The 21,044-nt window shown below is 44.1% G+C and overlaps 1 protein-coding gene across 7 annotated transcripts in view; it reads left to right on the forward strand.

The window, feature by feature from the left end:
* Nucleotides 1-21,044, forward strand: part of DPYSL2 (dihydropyrimidinase like 2) — a 91,996-nt gene that overhangs the window by 20,952 nt on the left and 50,000 nt on the right. For 6 of the 7 annotated variants that reach the window (XM_073324853.2, XM_073324854.2, XM_073324855.2 and 3 more), the window contains exons 2-3: nt 1,978-2,066; nt 3,242-3,426. In XM_073324853.2, the coding sequence (XP_073180954.1) occupies nt 1,978-2,066; nt 3,242-3,426 (274 nt within the window). Of the gene's footprint in view, nt 1-926; nt 1,001-1,977; nt 2,067-3,241; nt 3,427-21,044 lie in introns of those variants that run through there. The other variant, XM_073324857.2, reaches the window with a different exon arrangement.

A 21,044-nucleotide genomic window follows, 5' to 3' on the forward strand; every position in this document is an offset into this window, starting at 1 on the left:
GAAAGCTTATGCTCAAATAAATTTGTTAGTCTCTAAGGTGCCCCAAGTCCTCCTTTTCTTTTTGCGGATACAGACTAACCCGGCTGCTACTCTGAATACTAGCAGTAGGTTATAGAACAGCATTATAATGTCCAAGGCTCATTTTGTCATTTTTTGTATATTTCCCAAGTGACAGTGGATTGAGGACTTTCTTCTGCTCTCATTATCATCTGTGGCAAAACTATGGATTTCAATAGGATCAGGCCTTTAATGGCACAAGAAGGCTGCACTGGAGGGAATTAGTGCAGTGATTCTAGGAATGATGGAAGTGTGGGACAATTTGCTGTAGTATACAGGAACCTGGCATTGAAAACAAGCAAGTTTTTCAAGCCCCATGTTGCTCTGTTAAGCATTATTGTCACAGCAGAGCCTAAATTTAAAATCTTGATTTCTTTTTGCATCCTTACGGAGCCAAAACTCTCCATTAACTTTTCCCTTAAATAAGGAAAGAAAGACTGGATACTAAAAAGCTTTTATAATTTTTGTACAATGATATAAAATTAGCTGTAAATGCAAATCTTAAACACCTTGGGCCTGATTCTCAACTGGTGCAATCATGGTAGCTCCGTTGACTTCCAAAGTGCAATGCCAGTTTATAACACCTGAGAATCTGGTCCCCTATCTTAAATTAGATTGTAGTCTCTTTGGAGCAGGTACTGCCATTTTCTATATGCCTGCATAGTTCCTAGCACAGTGCAGCCCCAATTCTGACTATGGCTCCTGACTACCTCTATAATAGTAATAAATAATGCCTCTGAAAACATGTGTTCTAATTTTATGGTCTGTGCATCTACATGTTAAAGTCATGCACTTTTCCCTCTTTTAAATCAGCCTTGGATTTCCTCTATGGACAATAGTATGTCAGGCCTTGGGTTATGAAATGTCATTGATTCTGTACAAAGGAAACGGGGCAAGTTTTAGCAGTTTCTTTTCAGAAGATGTGCAAATACATTTCTGAGAGGTAAGGTGTAACTTGTGAGGTTTAAATTTAGTGCTGCATGATACATGTGCACTTTGAATTCAGTATTAAATATATGTGCACTTAGTGTTGTGGGGAAAGAGGATGAATACAATGCTAATGGCCCACGTTCCTTCTCACCTAAAGATCTTTAGAGTATGTGTTTTGATATTGTGCACGAGTACTACAAAATGATGCATTTGTTTTTCACTTACCGTAGCTGCAAAGGAGCTATGTAACCTAAGCGAATATCTAGAAGGAATGGCTTGAAAGCTGCCTCATTGGCATTACCTTTCTGTTTCTACCAAACAGCAATCTAATTTGAGGGAGGTTTAATAACATGGCTTCTTAAATCCTATCTTTAAGTTAATTTGCTAATGTGTGCTTATTTTCATTAGATTATGCAGTAGCTGTGTAGAAACACAGTAAAAGATCCACTGAACTGAAACCTTGCTAGACTTGGACAAAATGGATTTGTTTGTGTTGTGTATCCCATGGCAACAGACTTTTGGTCAATTTCTCTGACTGCAAGTGTGACTCAATTAGCCAAGTAGTGACTTTAGGATGGGTGGATTTAGGAAGTTACGCCTGCAACAAGGTTAAAAATAAGAGACGTGGTTAAAAACCACAATCTGCTTTTTGAGAAATGGTGTTTAGTACTTTTGTGGTAGGTGGGTGAACGATTTTGGTTTAATTGGTTGTTGGGGTAGTTAAAGCAAACAAACAGGCCTCATAACCAAACTTCTTTTAAATAGAGAATATCGCTTGCTCTTGGATCATTAGAGTGATGAAAGGACTTGCAGATGAAATGGTACTTTATCTTTTCAGTTGAAAGTACTGTAATTGACTTGTTTTTTGACATGCCCTTTGAATAATGCAAAGCTTGTTTCCCTCTCCTCTTTTATCTGTGAACGGATGCTGCAAACTGTCAGTTTTCTTACAGCCTAATTATTATTGTTCCTTGTTTTTTTTTGTTTCAGAGCGATCGTCTTTTGATCAAGGGTGGTAAAATAGTTAATGATGACCAGTCTTTCTATGCAGACATTTACATGGAAGATGGGTTGATAAAGTGAGTGCAGCCTGATGCAATGATGTGATTGAAACTAGCAAATGTAATGTAAATGCACTGCAGAACTGCAAGAATAACTCAGTCTTGTAGAATGCAGAAAGAAATGAATATGTAATGCATAGTGGGGTGCTTGACTGGAGGGATCTAAAACCAAGGTGTTTAAATAATAATAAAAAAGTACTATACGTTCCAATTAACATAGTCATTAAAGCTCTGGTCTAACGAGGTACTTAAGTGCTTGAATGATTTGAGTTCAGTGGGACTACTCGCATGCTTAATTTATGCTGGTCATGTGTTCAAGTACCTTGCTGCATTGAGGCCTAGGAAATTCTCAATCCAGAGCCTAGCAAACTGACTTGAAGCCCAATCCAAATCTCTTTCAAATCTTCCCATTAAAGACTTCCATTGACTTCAGGGGGCATTGGATCAGGCCTCTTTCAGGCTCACCTTTAGGTTTTTAGTCCTTACGCATGCAATTCTGGCACATTAAATGTATTACACATTTCCTTGGAATAAAACTCATAGGGAAAAATGGACTGGCCAAAGGTTACAAACCAGGAATTTTGCTTGTTCTGGCTATATACTCAGCACATCTGCTTTCTTAATCAGGGCTAGAAGTTGGAGGAGCAAGTGAAAGACACCTAATTAATTGTGATGTACCATCCACAGTTCGGTGTTTAAAAATAAATCCTTGCGAAACCCAGACTGACGGGCTTTGGGGTCTCATCAGGAACTTGGTAACTAGCATATGTGCAGGTTTATTTTTGTGGTTGCTGTACATATGTTTTAGTGTGAAATAAAGTAGATAGGCTACATGCAGAAATTCTTGCAGTCCTTTCCAAGCAACATGAAAATCTAAAAATCACCGTTCCATCCCAGAATGAATTATTGCACTGGGCCCAGTTCAACTCCCTCTGAAGTCAATTTCAAGACTCCTACTGACTCCAGTGGGATTTTGACGAGACAGAAAATAAAGAAAATGTGATACACTGAACGCCAGCTTCACAGAAGTGTACCGAGGCCACGTATTGCTATTGCTCTGTTGTGCTGTATCATTGGCACCTGTTAAAGGGTATTGTATCCAGACCATGTCGCTCGCTTGAGACACGTTTCTCATTATATTCATGTGGTGTAACATTTGTAACTCGCTTACTGATTGACACCTGTTTACCCAGGCAAATTGGAGAGAATCTGATTGTGCCAGGGGGAGTGAAAACCATTGAAGCTCATGGCCGGATGGTGATCCCTGGTGGAATTGATGTCCATACCCGCTTCCAGATGCCAGACCAGGGAATGATCTCTGCTGATGACTTCTTCCAAGGAACCAAGGCTGCCCTGGCTGGAGGCACCACAATGATCAGTAAGATAGAGATATGTATTCCCTGGGGAGTTGGGCGGGGGAGGGGAGAGGTTCCCTTTGCTCTTTTGAACAAACCATATCTATAAGCGGGGAACATAATTTATGGAAAATAGCAGGGTATTTGCCTCCCAGTGTGTGTGTCATTTATCGGCTAGAGTGGGGGACTGGGAGTTGGGTCTCCTGAGTTCTGTTCCCTCCTCTACCCCTTGGGCAAACACCCTCTCAGGGCTGGGAAGTGGAATACAGGACTCCAGGGTTCTATTCCTGGTTGGATCATCTAGCCTTCAAGTCAATGGGTTATGGACTTCCATGAGGATAGTATTACACCCAGGCTGACTGTGGAACCTTGAGGAATTTTCAATGGGAATTTTGTCATTGATGTCACTGGCTGCAGGGTCAGATCTTAGCCTTTCTGTGCCTCAGTCTCCCTATCTGTGTAGTTGCTATAACAACATCTTCACAAGGGTGTTGTGAGGCTTAATTGGTGTATTGTTTCTAAAGTGTTTTGTCATTCTTGGGCGTGAGGTGCTGTGCTGTATAAGTATACTATGGGGACACTTCACATGGGCCTTTTGGGGTAAATATTTTAGTCCTCACGGGAGGTAGAGGCTGATCATACTGACGAGGCACAATGAGTCAATGCAAATTACATGTACGGTGCACCTCTCAAAATCAGACTTCTTTCTTAGGTGCCTAAATGTAAGTGCCTCGCTTTAAGCATCCAAGTTTCAAAATTTTTGGCCCGAGGTTTTGTTAACTGATTTTAAAAATTCAATTGAAATACACCCCGCTCCCCCCAAATAATTAAACATTATCTTTCTGGTTTTTGGAATTATGCCACAATATTAGTGTGTGAGAATCAGGAAGTGAAACTGACTAAAGTCTCTAGGCCAGATCCTCAGCTGGTCTAAATGGCTGAAGTTCTTGGTACCTGTGACAATTTGCATTAGCTGAGGATCTGCCCCAATAATTCTTTACACAAATCTTTCATATTTATGTTGTTCTAGCTGAGAAAAAACGTAAAATATAGCTCAGTTCAAGTGATGAGCTTGTGAACTGCCATAGGACATCCTGCAGTCTGTTGTCCTATGTGAGCACTGTTTGCTTTGCAAGCTCTTCGGTACTGCCTCTGCTGGTTACTGCTGTGACATCTGCTAGAGCAGCGGCCTTGGGGGCTGCAAGCAGGTTTCAGGGGGTCTGCTAAGCAGGGCCGGCGTGAGACTCACTGGGGCCCAGGGCAGAAAGCCAAAGTCCCATTGCATGGGGCCGAAGCCGGAGCAACGTAGCTTCCTGGGCGTCCCCAGGCAATTACCCTGCTTGCCACCCCCTAACGCCGGCCTTGGCTTTTATATGCAGAAAACCAGTTGTTGTGGCACAGGCGGGCTGTGGAGTTTTTAAAGCAGATTGGGGTGGGCCTCAGCAAGAGTAAGGTTGAGAACCCCTGTGCTAGCATAGGTCTTCTATGTTGCCAGAATTCTGGCCCCTCAGAACAAAAATTTTTTTTTTTAGCAAGGGAAAGAGGATTCTGCATCCAAACTTATGAATGAGATCAACGCTGCCTGTGACAGTGAGTGCATGCTGGTAGAGGGTCCACTACTGGCTGAAAAACGATGATCTTAGGTGCCAGTGTGGGCCCCTGTGACATTAAAGATTGTGAAATGCTAGGATATTGCGGTAGGGAAGTGGTATTATCTCCATTCTTGTAATGGTGGTCTGAGGTACTGCAAGACTAAGTGTCTTGCCCAAGGCCACGCAGGAGGTCTGTGGCAGAGCCAGGAATTGAACCGGGGTCTCTTGAGTCCCACAATAGCTGCCCAAGCACTTCTTTTCATATAGAACCTATAAACCCATTCCTTTTCCCCTATCATGAGCATTCTTTAAAAAAAGTTTCGTAGTGGGAAGTCAGCCAGTGGGCGGTGTTGGTTCAGAGTACCCCCCTGCTGCCCAAGGGCATGCAAGAAGTTAGTAGCAGAACTTGGAATACAGCCCAGCTGTCCTTTTAACCACAAAACCATCCTTCCCCTCCAACCCTCATCTTCACTCAGTTTCAGTGAAAACAGCTTTCTTGTCTGGATTTAAACCTTCCCCTGCCATGTTTGCAACCCAAACAGAGAAGCCCTGAGTTAATTTGAGAACCAGAAAGCGAAACTGACCATTATTGTAATTAATTTGCGTTGTGACAATACCTGTGTGCCCCAATCACAGACCAGGGTGCAATGGTCCTAGGTATTGTACAAACACAAAAGCAAAAGAGAGCCCCTGCCCTGAGTAAGTTACAGTCCAAGTAGAAGGCAACAAACAACAGATGGATACTGATCATAGACAGAAAGGGGAGCATAAATTAACAATGAGATGATACCGGTCAGCATGAGAAGCAGTAGTCACGGCTTACCAGCTGTGTAATCGTTCACTAGAAACACTGACTAGATGGGTTGTACTAACAGGTAGTGATGGTCCAGTGAGTATAGCATTGGCCTGGGAATCACGAGGCTTGGGTTCTATTCCCAGCTCTTCCCCTAACATTGGCCAGCCACTTCACCCCTCTGGACTTCCATTTCTCCTGTTGGGAAAATACAACCCTTTCAGTAAAGTGCTTGGAGATCCACGAGTGAAACATGCTGGAGCAGGGCTAACTAGCATTATTAGTCTTATTCTCGTTGCCCAAACTGCGCTACATGGCGGACGTTACATTTATCGAACTCTCTTCAGTTTTGCTGACCTGATGAGGCCTTGGTAACACAGGTAAGGAAATTAACTTTTTAAAGGGTAATTTTTTTTTAATCTGCTGTTTTTCATGTCATTAATTAATCCTCTCCCTGGATGAAGGATGGTCGTATGATTAGGGCACTAGCCTAGGACTTGGGAGGCTACAGACTTCTGTGTGACCTTGGACGTGTCACTTTAGGCCCTGGCCCTTGAAGGTATGTAGGTTCCTAACTTCCATTGAAACCAGTGGAAGTTTGGAGCTTAAATACCTTTGAGGATCTGGCCTTAGTCTCTCTGTGGATCAGTTGCCCATCTGTAAAGTGAGGATGATCGCCTTTTCCACCATCTCATAGAAGTAGTGTGAGGGTAAATATATTAAAGGTTGTGAGGTGATCAATACTACAGTATTGGGGTCCATGTAAGTACCAGAAAGAACATATGTTTGGGGGTAGCTAAGAGTTATTTGGTATTAGATCCATTTTGCAGATGGGAAAACTGACACAGAGAAGATGAGGAGGAGAGTTTCAAAGGCATGAATTGGAGTTAGTGCCATCTCCTGTTGACTTGCAGTAGGAGTTGGCTGCCCTAGTGCAGTGGAAATCCTATCCACCCCCCAAGTGACTTGTTCCTACATAGTCCTTGTCATACAGTGAGTTGGGGCCAGAGCTGGCAATAGAACCCAGGTGTCCTGATTCCCAGAGCTCTGCACTAACCCCAGGAGTAACATATATAGGTAATGCTGCTCATCTGGAGGAAAAATTAAGGGAACATGTCAGCATGGCAAAGTAACGTTATTGTCGTTAGACAAAGCTTTTCACCCAAATTCTCCTCTTTGACAATGAGAGCATTGTGGAATATGGGTTTGGAGAAATGCAGCCTAAGGCTCCATTCATAACCTTCTCCATTCAAGCCTTGAATGGGGCAAGAAGCCAGCATCTTCAACAAAATATGTAATTGTATATAAATAGATCCTCAAACCGGTCTGGCACAAAGTGGGGTTCAGACATGAGCCTGATCTTTCCTGTTCTTTCTTTCACGTACCCCTGTACATGCATCTCCATTATGGTGGCCTCTCCTGTTATGCAGCTCGAGGGGGGGAGTGTTCAGTGTGAAAGGCTGGGTGTACGTGGTGTGACCTGGTAGGCCTGTCCCATCTTCAGCCTCTGTGGTTCTCCTCATTACCTCCTTTTCTCACCCCTCCCCTCTCCTTTTGTTTAATATGCTTTAAATTGACTTTGATAGAGCCGTAACTGTAAAGATCAAAGAAACATGCCTGATTGTTACTGAGGCAACACACTCATTGACTGCCCTGTGGCTAGCTGCAGTCTCTGGGAAGCAGGACTGCTGGGGGATCAATAGGAAAATTGAAAGGTGGATAAGGAATTGGTTAAAGGGGAGACTACAACGGGTTCCTACTGAAAGGTGAACTGTCACGCTGGAGGGAGGTTACCGGTGGAGTTCCTCAAGGATCGGTTTTGGGAAGAATCTTATTTAATCTTTTTATTACCGACCTTGGCACAAAAAGCGGGAGTGTGCTAATAAAGTTTGCGGATGATACAAAGCTGGGAGGTATTGCCAATTTAGAGAAGGACAGGGATATCCTACAGGAGGATCTGGATGACCTTGTAAACTGGAGTAATAGTAATAGGATGAAATTTAATAGTGAGAAGTGTAAGGTCATGCATTTAGGGATTAATAACAAGAATTTTAGTTATAAGCTAGGGACGCGTCAATTAGAAGTAATGGAGGAGGAAAAGGACCTTGGAGTATTGGTTGATCATAGGATGACTATGAGCCGCCAATGTGATATGGCCGTGAGAAAAGCTAATGCGGTCTTGGGATGTGTCAGGAGAGGTATTTCCAGTAGGCAGAAGGAGGTTTTAGTACCGTTATACAAGGCACTGGTGAGACCTCACCTGGAATACTGTGTGCAGGTCTGGTCTCCCATGTTTAAGAAGGATGAATTCAAACTGGAACAGGTACAGAGAAGGGCTACTAGGATGATCTGAGGAATGGAAAACTTGTCTTATGAAAGGAGACTCAAGGAGCTTGGCTTGTTTAGCCTAACTAAAAGAAGATTGAGGGGAGGTAGGATTGCTCTCTCTAAATATATCACAGGGATAAATACCGGAGAGGGAGAGGAATGATTTAAGCTCAGTACCATTGTGGACACAAGAACAAATGGATATAAACTGGCCACCGGGAAGTTTACACTTGAAATTCGACGAAGGTTTCTAACCATCAGAGGAGTGAAGTTTTGGAATAGCCTTCCAAGGGAAGCAGTGGGGGCAAAAGATCTATCTGGCTTTAAGATTAAACTCGATAAGTTTATGGAGGAGATGGTCTGATGGGATAACAGGGTTTTGGTAATTAAATATTCATGGTAAATAGGCCCAATGGCCTGTGATGGGATATTAGATGGGGTGGGATCCGAGTTACCCAAGAAAGAATTTTCTGTAGTATCTGGCTGGTGAATCTTGCCCACGTGCTCAGGGTTTAGCTGATTGCCATATTTGGGGTCGGGAAGGAATTTTCCTCCAGGGCCGATTGGAAGAGGCCCTGGAGGTTTTTCGCCTTCCTCTGTAGCATGGGGCACGGGTCACTTCCTGGAGGATTCTCTGCTCCTTGAAGTCTTTAAACTACGATTTGAGGACTTCAATAGCTCAGATACAGGTGTGAGGTTTTTTGCAGGAGTGGTGGGTGAAATTCTGTGGCCTGCGTTGTGCAGGAGGTCAGACTAGATGATCATAATGGTCCCTTCTGACCTAAATATCTATGAATCTGCGTACTATGGTGGAGGGTCATGGATGGGTGGAGGGAAAGGGATTGGGGTAGGGGAACACCAGCTGTTTCTAAATCCTTCTCATGGGTCTTCTAATAAAATGTGAGACTGTCTCTGTTGTGGTTACCGGCTGCTCCGTCTCTAGGCCAGGAATGCCCCCACACTGAAGAGGGGTGGGTGGTTCTTTTCCTTTCCCTGAGTATAGACCCAGGGATAGGTGCTCCATTAGATCCTAAGCAACCCGTTAGTTAAACCGAGCAAAAACTGCAGTCACGCTTCCCTGTCTCCAGAAGCAAGTCTTCCCTGCCATTTCAGGGTGTAAGGAACATGTAGTCGTAACATTGGTAGTGAACGGTGCTTATGCCTAGTGCACGTGGCAGAGTGGAGGTGGACCATTTGGTGTGAGGAAAGGAGAAGGGTGTTCTTGGCTTCATGGAAGCAGACACAGAAACAAGAGTAAGAAATGGGGACAAAGGGCGAAAGCAGGAGGAAACGAGGGCTGGGATGGGGTGATGGTTTACAAAGCTGTGTTGACGTGGGGGCACTGAAAGGATGGGCTTGAGGGGACCGACCTGGGCAGAGCAGCCAGGGTGTGAAGATGATTACTGGCAGTAATGATAAGATATTATAACTACTTATATCAAGGATGATTTTCAAAGGCACAAATGAGAAGCGGGCACCATTTATGCCTTTGAAAATCGTCCTCATTGTCTTGTCTGTTCCCCATGCACCAAAGCGAAACATGGACTTTCAGTATGCCTGACTTCCCTTTCTGCCTAAGGAAAACGGCCAAGAAAGTCACCAGATGGGCAGGGGTGACCATAGTGCTCGCTGATTGATGGCACTGCCTTCCTTCAGACTGGCGGGGAGACAGAGAACAGAATCTGGACATAGCTTTTATTTTGCATAGTCGCACGCACCAGAGGTAAAAACACAGTAAGCAAAAAACCAAATTCCTGATCCCCAAAGAATTTAGATCCCAAGGAGCTAATATGTTGGAAATGCCATACATAGAACACAGGAATTGCCAAACTGGATGAGACCCCCTGGTCTATCAGGCCTAGCATTTTGTCGCTAACCATAGTCAGAACCAGATGCTTCAAAGAAGGTGCACGAAATGCTGCCACTGTGAGTTTTGAAATAACTTGCCCATGGGCAAGTTTCTTCCGAAACCTAAGTGTGGTGACTTAAGCTGTGAAGTATACAGGCTTATATCTTGTATATATTTTTATCCTATCTAAAGCAGCTGTGGATGTTTTCGTACATATAAATGCCTAATTCTTTTCTGAATCCTGTTAAGCTCTTGGCCTCGATGATACCTTACGGCAATGAGTTCCACAGGGTAATTATACAGTGTATAAAATGGTGTTTCCTTTTAAGGTTCATATTTGTTGACTTTAGATTCACCTGTATTATGAGAGCACTTGATTTACCTTGTCCACATTATTGCTTGTTTTATATCTCGCTAAACGAAGGTGGGTAGAAAATAGCATTTGCATTTAGATTGTTAAATGGACTGTTCATGTAATAACACAAATGTTAAATAGCACTTCTAGCTTGAGTAGTTATTTAAAAATATTTTTTCCCCAAAAGTGGCTGCTGATTTTGTGGGCCCAACTTGAGATACTTAGGCTCTGATATTTCAGAAAAGCCCCAAACCTACAGTTGTGTAGAAGTGAAGGGGAGCGATATTTCTGAAACGTAAGTCCCTATTCTATTACATCCATGTATTTATATAACCCTCATCAGTGTAGTATCTGAGTGCCTCACAGTCACTGATGCTCATTATATATATTATGCGGATAACACCCTGTGAGGTAGGGAAGTATTATCTCTATTTTACAGATGGGAAGCTAATGCACAGTGTAGATTAAGTGACATGCCCGTGGCCAGGAAATCTTTGGCTGAGCTGTGTATTGAGCCCAAGCCAGTGTCCTTTCCGCTATGCCGTCCTTCCTCCTGAGGTATCTCGAGTTGCGCACCCAAAATCAATGGCCACATTTGAAAGAATGGCTGATGTTGCATCATTTCTGTCCCTGCACTAATATTTTCACACAGCTTCAGGCTAGGGAGACATTTCTAATTGGCAGACTTAAGCCACTGGAGCTGAACAGTGGAAAAAAGGATGAATAATCTTACCACACTTCAAAGCTTTGTAGATGCTGGTTTGCTTCAGCTGTTCTCGTCTCAGCAAAATTATACATTCGCATAAAGTTTTCTCCACAAGGAAGCATGGAATTGCTGCCCTCATGAACATCCTCCCTGTGGGTGGTCTTTGATTTTTTTTTTTTTTTTTCCAAAGCAGGTGGGAGCCATTGTTCATTTCAAGATTTCTTTTTAAATTGGATTATGTTTAATAAACCAGATTTATAATATTGCAAACACATTTCAGTCTGTAAATACCATGCAATAATTGTATCTGTTTATTTCAAGCATTGAGCCTGGAAATTTTTTTAAGAAGCCTAAGAAAATTAGCCACCCACTAAATTTCACTGAGTTGGGTGTGTAACTGCTTTACCTTCCTTTGGAAATCCCTTCCTCAAGAGGCCCAGACTAGATTAAAGATCATCTAAATATCCTTACTTATGCTATAAACAGCATCCAAGATGATTCAGAATGAAATAATTTTGGAAGTCTAATTCACTGTTTGCCACTTACGCTGTTTGTTTCCTTTTATACCTATCCAACAGCTTTGGCCGAGAAAACGGATCGGTCAGTTTCACATGTCAAGTTCACTTTCAAGTTCTCCTGCACTTAGGGTACCCCAAGGCTGAAGTGTATCCATTGCAAACATTGCAAGAGTGCGTGTGTTTGTGTGTTCCAGTGGAATTAAAAAAAAAAAAATCTTGGAAACATTTCTACTGGTTTTGGGTTTTGTAAAAACTGTGGATGAAATCCTGGTTCCAGTGATGTCAGAGGTTGTTCTGCCTTTGATGTCAGTGGGGCCAGGATTTCACGCTGTGTTTGGTTTGGTTTCACTGAACTTAAGTTTCCTCTCCTCTCAAATTTATTTGGATGATGTCCCTTTTTCTTTCACATGAAGCACGTACAAGTGAAGCACAGACAAGTTCAAAAATATCATGCATTGTTTCCAGGCTGTACTGTCTTCTCATAGATTTCTGTTCTCATTTCTTAATGCACTCTTTACTATAGTGTCTCGGCACTAAGGACCAGATCCTCCACTGGAATAAATTGGTTTATCTCCATTGATTTATACCAGCTGAGGATCTGGCTCCAGTTCTCTACATCTCAACTCCTCCGCTGGTCAGTAGAAAGGAAGAAGAATGGTTAATCGCAATGATCTCTGAAATGGCCCTTTCCTTTCTGCCATACAGTACGCTGAAGGCAGACTTTACAAAAACCACTGCAGGGTTCCATAATTCTTCCTTCTCCCAGAGCCCTGTTTGCTCAGTGTGAAAGTCAAAGATGTCTTTTTCTAGCTTTTGGTCCTGCAGACCTATCCTGTGGGCTCTGACAGTCTGGCTGCGATCCTCTTGCCTCTGACATCTTCAGCAGGAAAGATTCATGACGAGTCCACCGCGGGTGTTGTAAGGCAGAGTAGAATACTGCTTGCTCTCCCCTAGCTGTGTTCACTCTCCAGGGTGAATAGATGGGAAAGCATAATGTGGTATGATTTGCATGCACTCATGGAGCAGGTCGGTGGCATAAAAAGATGCTCTTTGCACAATCCTTTTTCTGGCTGCACCCCTGTTGTTTTGTGGAATATGTTAGTCCTGTGAGGAAACAAAGGCAAAACAGGCACATTATGGGGGGCGTTTACCCATGTCGAGGTTTGGATTACTGTTTTTTTCAAATGCTACCAAATAGCATTCAGGTGCTCTTCATCTGTCCTTGAGTTTGGATGAATGGTTCCAGCATAGTCTAGTTACAGAGGTTCTCAACCTTTCTCTTTCTGAGCCCTCACGCCCCTGCGACATGCTGTAAAAACGCCACAGCCCACCTGTGCCACAATAACTGGTTTTCTGCACATAAAAGCCAGGGCCGCCATTAGGGGGTAGCAAGCACGGCAATTGCCAGGGGCTTCCATGAAGCTACGTTGCTCAGGCTTCGGCTTCAGCCCTGCGTAGTGGGGCTCAGGGTCCTCGGCTTCAGCCCTATGCATGGGGGCTTTGAGTTTCTACCCTGCTGGCCCTGCTTGGTGGCCCCCCTGAAACTGGCTCGTGGCCCGCCAGTGGGCCCCATACTCCTGGTTGTGAACCACTGGTCTAGTATTTACAGGAAGGAGTCAGGACTCCAGCGTTGTATTCCCACTTCAGCTACTGATTCATTATGGATCGGGAGCAAGTCACTCATTGTGTATGGCCCAGATCATCAGCTGCTGGAATGTGTCATAGCTCTGATGACTTCACTGTGACAAATGAAACCATCTGAGGATTCTGTGGGCCTTGGTTCACCCATCTGCAAAATGGAAGCAGATGCAATTAACACTTCAGGGTCTGATCTCAGTTCCCAGGGTGGGTACCTGGAAGTAACTCCACTGACTTGATTGAAGTTACTCTGAATGTACAAACATCAGAATCCAGCCCATTGTTTGCAAAGTACTTTGGGCCTAATTGTACCCCCAGAGATTGAGTGGGACCTTACGACACAACAGTCATGGGATTACTTATGGAATAAGGTACTACTCACTGAGAACAAGGGTCGTCTTGAGAAGATTCTGTATCAGCTCAAAGGATTCCTTGCCAAACGCCTATTGATCTTGATTGGTGAAATCCTGGCTCCGTTGAAGTCATTGGGGAATTTGCCATTGATTTCAAACAGGGGTATGATTTCACCCTGTTTATTGGCACACTTATTTTTTTCTGACGCATTATGATTAATTACATCTATTTATTGCCCGTCTGATAAACCTGGCCTATTTCATATCCTGACGAGAACTGAAACTATCCAGTCCAGCCCCCACACGCATTTCAGCTGAGGCGGTTCTTCTTTTTAAGAGGACTCTACTTCTTGCTGTATCTTTGCTGTCCTTGAGTGAAATCATTTGCTGACATTCCATGCATTGGCTCAGTCAACCACTGTTATAATCACAGGGAGAAATTACAGTGAGTAGGAATTATAGCTCTTTCTGGCTTGGTGACTTGGAAGCCAGCTGCCTTTTGAACTTGACTACCAGTTATTCTAATAATATGGAGAAAATACACTGGGGATATGAGCTCTTGCATTTTAGGAGGTTTCTAAAATTTCAAATGGTTTGTAGCCTGCTTTCCAATTAAAGGGCCGGTGTACCTTGAAGAAGTGACTTTCGAGAGTCAGGTAGTCAACTCCCATTGATCTGCAATAAATTCAGTGCCTAAATCCTTAAGGCTGTTTTGGAAAACCCCTAAATATTTAACTAATGGCAAGGGGGTTTTTAAGTCTGAATGCTCCCTTAGCTTTTACTGGTATCAACCAGGAATAATGCAGTTGTCGTGAATATAATTACACCAGATGAGTTCAGAATCAGGCTCTTAATATCCTAACAGGGTGAACACCTGAGAAGCAGTGGGGAACAGGGACAAACGCAAGACGGGAGCAGGGAGAGCCAGCAGCGAGGCAAAGGAAGTCGGGAAGGACTGCTCAAAAGAGGGTTACGTGTGTGAGTAAGGGTTGCAGGATCAGCTCTCAGGTTTAATCGTGATATTAAAATGATCACGTTTAGTGATTGTTGCACCATCTTAAATCACTTCGGAGCTATTTCCTGCCAGGAGTAGCATGGTCAATGAGGATGAAAAGTTTGAAGTGCGGGCAGAAGCATTTGCTTTTACAATAGCTGATGCACAGGGGCATCAGAGCTTCAAAGGAGGTTAACAGTCATCGGTGTCATTCTTCCCTGCTGTGCACTGTGTGTTCTTACTTCCACAAGGGTGCAAAACGTGATCACTCAACGCTCCTTATTTAGTATTAAATATTACTGCTTTTGCAGTAGCTCACAGAGGTTGTGTCCCCATTGTGCTAGGCACTGTACAAATCTATAGTAAATGCTGCTCTGTTAAATGACAGTAATGTTTTTGCACAAGTTTGCATGATTCCACAATATGCAAGGCAGTGCATTAATAAGCCATACATATGTATTTTTGCCTGTGCTTTTCTAATAACACCTTAGACTATTAATGGAAATTATTATTACCATAGATAATTAATAAACACCCAAGATGTATATATTGCAAAGTTTCTAATTAATTTTTCATTGTTTTTTTTTTTTTTTTAAATCTTTGCACGTCACTTAATTTGGGCAGTGAAACTAGATCGGTCACTTTCACTCTTTGGGCCTGATCCTGCAACTTTACTCAAGCAAAGCATTGGGAGTTTTTGCCTAAGCAAGGGTGGTATTAATAATGTTATGATAGTCTAGAGAGGCTGACCAAGATTGGCCCCTATCAAGCTAGGTGTTGCACATGGTAAGAATCCTTCCCTGCCCTGAAGAGCTAACAGTCTAAATAGATAAGAGAGAGAAAGGGTAGGTGGGGAAACAGGCAGAGCGAGATGAAGTGATTTGGTCAGGGGCACACAGCAGGTCAGGGGCAGAGCTGGGAACGAACCCAGTTCTCCTGAGTCCCAGTCCAGTGCACTGTCCACTAGACAGCAGTGTCTCACCAACATTCTTTGTTTTCTCTGCATTGTTGCTGCATGGTAAAGTCTCGGAAAAAAGAGAGGAACTGGCTGAGTGTCTAGGGGGAACCGGTAGCTAATATACACTGCCCTGCACTTTCCAGTCAGTTCACTTTCTGGCAGCTGTGCACCAGCACAGAGTTGTTGTGTTTGAGGTTCCAGTGCTGAAAGGAAACTTTTAAATCTTTCTGTATAAATTGCCTGAAAATGTTTATTCTGAGGGTGTCAAAAAACTGTACAGAAGCTAAATTTTGAGACTTATCTGGTCAGTGTCCCTTTAAGTGTGGAACAGTGAAGATCCCAGATTGACTGACTGGAGCATGGTGACTTCATTTTCTTTCCATTTGGGCTCCACATGGATTCACACTGAACCTTGCCTGTTGCCGTGACTTAACTTCCAGGTTCTGCTGACGTATGTGTTACTTTCAATCAAAGCAGCCTTTAGCCGTTCACTACCGAAGCCTGTCCATGTCCAGACCCGGGCCCTCCCCATTGTAAGCTCTTGCCGTCTCAAGCTTTTAAACCCTGCCAAGTCTATTAGGAGTCTCTGGCTGTAGTGCTGCTTTTAAGTAACACAGCTCGTGCAAAGACAGCAGAGCGCTTGCTGAGGTCGTTTGTGCATCCAAAAATCTCTCCGACTACTTATTTTCCAGCCTGTGGAATTGTATGTATTATTCTAATGGTGGGATTCCATGAGGGGCCCCCTTGGAGATGACCGTACGAATCCACCGAGCCCTTAGTGGCTCTTGCCAATTAGCACAGAAGGGAGCAGCTGTTTATTCCTCAACATACGTTGTGTGTATTTTTCTTGCATCGGGCCATGTGCAGTCTTCGTTGTGGCTCCATCCTTCAGCCCGCAGCAAGGAGGAGTTTGTGAGGTTGCTCATATGAAAGGGACTGTGGTAGCACATCGGATATTGCCATGCGAGGATTCTGATGGCAGCCTGTCCATTTCAAACATTGCTCTTAAGGAGAGGATCGGATCAGAGAGTCTCTTAGTGGTTACCTGCAATGACGGCAGCTCTAGATAAATAGAACTTGAGGCTCGGTGCCTTTCAGGGGTTAGTGCAACGTTTCCTTATGCTTTCACTTTGCATGGGTTTGTACCCCATGTTTTGCCTTGAATTTTGGGTTGGAGCTGAACCCCACAATTCTGTAGATCGTTATCTGGCTCCCCGTTAATGTAGTATCATAGAATCATAGAATATCAGGGTTGGAAGGGACCTCAGGAGATCATCTAGTCCAACCCCCCTGCTCAAAGCAGGACCAAGCATCCAAACTCCTCTTAATCTTTAATGTATTCATCCTCACCCCATCCTGTGAGGCAGGGCAGTGCTGGTCTCCCCAATTTGATAGCTGAGAAACTGAGGCCCAGAGGGGCTGAGTGACTTGTCTGATGTTACAAAGGTAATCTGCAGCCGAGCAGGGAATTGAACCCAGGTGTCCTGAGTCCTATATTAGCATCCTAACCGCTGGAGCATCCTTCCTCTCTAGAATGCTCCGCTGAACTCCTGTGAAAACAACACAGCATCTGGTTTCGGGTCAAAATCCTGTGACACCACTGAGTTTAGTGTGATTTGCTTATAAATCAGACACTACCTTTCCCGAATTTCCTCTCCTCTTTCCCACACCCTCAATTAGCCTGGAATCTTGCCCCCCCCCCAAAAAAAAATCTTCTAAAAGCATTGTGACTCCTTTGGCCAATTTTAGGTTTGTCACCACATTTTAAAGAGCAGGTGAATTTGACCTCAATTCAGTTTCTGACTGGCCCAGCTCTGTTCAGGGCTCGGTACGGCCCTGCCTAATTGTATAGGGAAGAATAAGAAGGAATGACTGAAATCTGTGTCATGTGTATTGTAGTTGGACCTCTGCTTTTAGCTAGGAACATTTGAAATGGCAACATTACTGACAGTGCAGCTGCCTTCCTGCAGATGCAACTGGATAGCTAACCTAGATTTTTCCATGCATCCGAAAAGAGGGATTTGGCAACTGCTGTAGAGAAGTAACTGATGTTGTGTGTTTATGCAATAGCACTTAATCCCTAATGGTCTGGATCACTAAAGCTGCTTTCTCACTGTGTGGTGTGGGGTGGTGGATCATGCTGTGTTGTTCAAAGAGAGCTGCTGTCAAGTACTTTGGCTGCTCCCCTCTTCTTATGAACAACATGGAGCATAGGTAGAAAGCTAGAGCAGCGCTATTCCAGGGTACTTGTTCCATTCTGCTGACTTTGGGCCAGATCCTCTGCTACTATACATCAGTTGTTTGTATTGTGGTAGCACCTAGGAACCTGAGTCATGGATTGGGACCTTGTGCTAGGTGCCGGACAAATGAAGAGAGACAGCACTTGGGTACAGACAGAAGAGGGAGCACAGGGAAACGTTGAAGTCAGCGAGCTACGTTGGTGGCGTCTGACTGTTTGCACGGTGGAATTACCTACCGGGCCACAGTACGCTAGACACCATACGCATATCTATCAGATAAGGTCCCTTCCCCTAAAAAGTTACAGTCGAAGGCCTCCATCCTGCATTGTGCTCTATGCAGATCCCCCATCTGCCTGTGCAGCTTGCATTGCAGAATTGGGGCCACAGTGGCGAGGTAAAGTGAAACAAGAATTGGATGTAAATGCTGGTGTAAGTGAGAAGCGAATCAAATCCCGGGTATTTAAAATGCTTCTGGGTCCCTGTAGTTGAAAGCTGCTCTGTAAGATGATTTTAAGTAATCTTAAGGATCCTTTTAAATGTGAGGTTAATATGTGAATTCTAATGGCAAGCTTCTGTCTGAATATGAAGCCTACTGAAAAGAGACTTCAGCTATGGTAAGTTCCATTTCCTAATGGCCTATACTCCAAGTGTTAGCCAGATGGCTTTGCTCCTGCAAACAGTTGCTTATGTGCGGTGTATATATTTGGAATCCTGGGCACTCCACGATTTTCTACAAATGAATGAAATTTTCTGGCACGCTGCAGTTGCGACGTGAGGGTAAATCAGTCAGAGTTTGTTGAGAATGATCCTCTGTTGTTACACAACGCCACTTTGTGTCAAGGAAGCGGGGAGAGTTTCAGTGTAATTACACTCTGATCAGTATAGCACAAAGGGTCTGATTCTCTTCACCCCATCCTGTGAGGCAGGGCAGTGCTGTGTTGTTTTCACAGGAGTTCAGCTGAGCATTCTAGAGAGGAAGGATGCTCCAGCGGTTAGGATGCTAATATAGGACTCAGGACACCTGGGTTCAGTTTCCTGCTCGGCTGCAGACTACCTTTGTAACATCAGACAAGTCACTTAGCCCCTCTGGGCCTCAGTTTCTCAGCTACCCATGCAACCCACCAACATGGCTCCATTGACTTCAGGTAAATTACTCCTGATTTACACCAGTGTAAGTGGGAGGAGAATTTAAGCCCATTATCCAGTATCTTTTCTCCAAATGGGGCCCTAGGTTCTGCACATTCTGGAATGCAGAGGGATCACTGCATCCAGCAGTAAGATGAAACAGCAATGTTTTTATCAGGACACTACAGCGCAGCTTAGGTTGCGGGGGGAAACTTACCCAACCTGGAATTTGGCCAGGATCCAGAACTAATGCCTGCTACTGCTGTGAAAAGTTTCATGGAATCCTTAGTTCCTAAAAGTACTTAGAATCTCTGGTACATGCCACATATACAAAGATGGTACCATCAACCGCATGACGCTGGCTAGCACCATTCTCTGCAGACATGGGGATCCACTAGCTCCATCCAGGTACTGACTTGGCCTGATCATCTTTAATGCATGAGAGAAGTCCAGGATCGTAGTAGATGGGCATCGGCATGAAGGTCTGCAACACGAAAGAGACGCTGGGGGAGGCTACGCAGAACTTGGTGCAACTCACCCAGAATGAGAGTTGCATAAAATAAAGCCTTTGTCGAGTGCTCAGAACTGCTATTAATCAGTCAGGGCTACTGAGCCACAACTGAGACATCACCTTATAGTCTGAGATACCCAAGCAAAAAGTAAAGTGGGAGAAGATGGGGAGCGGTCGGGGGTGGAAGAAGGCATATTTCCTGCCTCAAAGAGCTTACGCTCTACCCATCAGTTCTAGGGGCTTGTACATCAATTAAAAGAGCCACATCCATGTTTAACTCTATCCCTAAATCAATCAGATCAAATTAATTGCAGGACCAAATCCTCTTCCCATCCCGAAATCATGGAACTTTCTCTCCTCAAACTCCCCAGGAGTCTAAGAAAACACACGTGTGTGCTCAAAAGGCCAAGAGATTCAGGCTGTTTCAGAAAAGGGAGATGTGAGCTCCCGAGTCAAGGGCATGTCACAAAGTGTCTTGCCAGCGACCCCTTTCCGTTTTAACTGAGGGTGCCCCAATTAAAGTGCCTCCAAAGATCACTACGGGGCAGTGTTGCATGGAGTGAGAGGGGTGTCCTCAGCAACCAGCTCCCAGAGGGTGATGGATACGCTGACTGGTGCAGAAAGTGGGTATTCGCGATGCTTAAGTGTTGGGCTGGACGCTGTCCTACGGCCCCCCCGGTTGAAAATTGTGCTTTGTTTATACCGCGTATTCTTATTGCACCCACAGCTGGAATCCGACCAAAATTCCAACGTTCGTGCACATGTGAGAATTTGGGTCCATTTTCTGGCTTTCCCTAGTGTAAATTGGGTGTTAAGTGCACTGAAGTCTGGTTTAATTGAGAGCTGAACCAGGGCCCTGAATCTGTTAACAGAAGCAGAGATTGATATTGGCACATTTCCAGAACCCCTTAAAGTGTGATATCACTGAACCAAAATCACAGAAAGAGGAATTTTCTGGTCTTTGTGCGGTGACGGAAGATTTCTGTGGAGATTGTACAGAGACAAGGGAATGTTCCGATAAGAAAATCTCTTTGTAGCACCTCCTACGTTGCCAGTAAAATGCGATGCCATACGTGCCTCACATCTCCCTGAGACTTGGGGGATTTGTTAGAAATAATTTTGATTTTCTTATTGCTGCAGAACTAAAACCTTGTCAGAACCATTTAAAACTCTCGTTGTAAAAATGCTTGTCCGTCCCTCTTTGGCTCAAATGCTCCGGGAGGCAACACCAGAGAACGAAATGGAGATCGGAATCCAAGGAGACTGTTCTTGGTCACACTGCCTTAAATCCGGAACAACTCCACTGATGGAAAGCAAAATTAGGGTCAGATTCTCAGCTGGGGAAAAAGCTGGCAAAGCTCTGTGGACTTCAGTGGAGCGACACGGACTTTTACACCGGCTGATTCTTTCAAAGCAAACTTTTGCCCTCTGGCTAGTGTTAAATGTATTTTACCTTGACTTTAAATCCAAGGCCACAAACAGTAAATATCTCGCTTTTTCTCCTACCTGTCCCCCCTAGGTTTGCAGGCCATTTTATCTGGAATTATCCTTTGAAGCATTACATGCTTTTTCATGAGCTTCAACTGTGGAGTATGCCTAAAAATAAGAAATAGTTGAATCCCTTGCAGGTCCCATTTGAACGTGCCTCCCCTGCTCTTTTTAGCATGATCACCCCCTGAGA

Source organism: Lepidochelys kempii, chromosome 26 (assembly GCF_965140285.1).
Source record: "Lepidochelys kempii isolate rLepKem1 chromosome 26, rLepKem1.hap1, whole genome shotgun sequence".
Classification (NCBI taxonomy): domain Eukaryota; kingdom Metazoa; phylum Chordata; order Testudines; family Cheloniidae; genus Lepidochelys; species Lepidochelys kempii.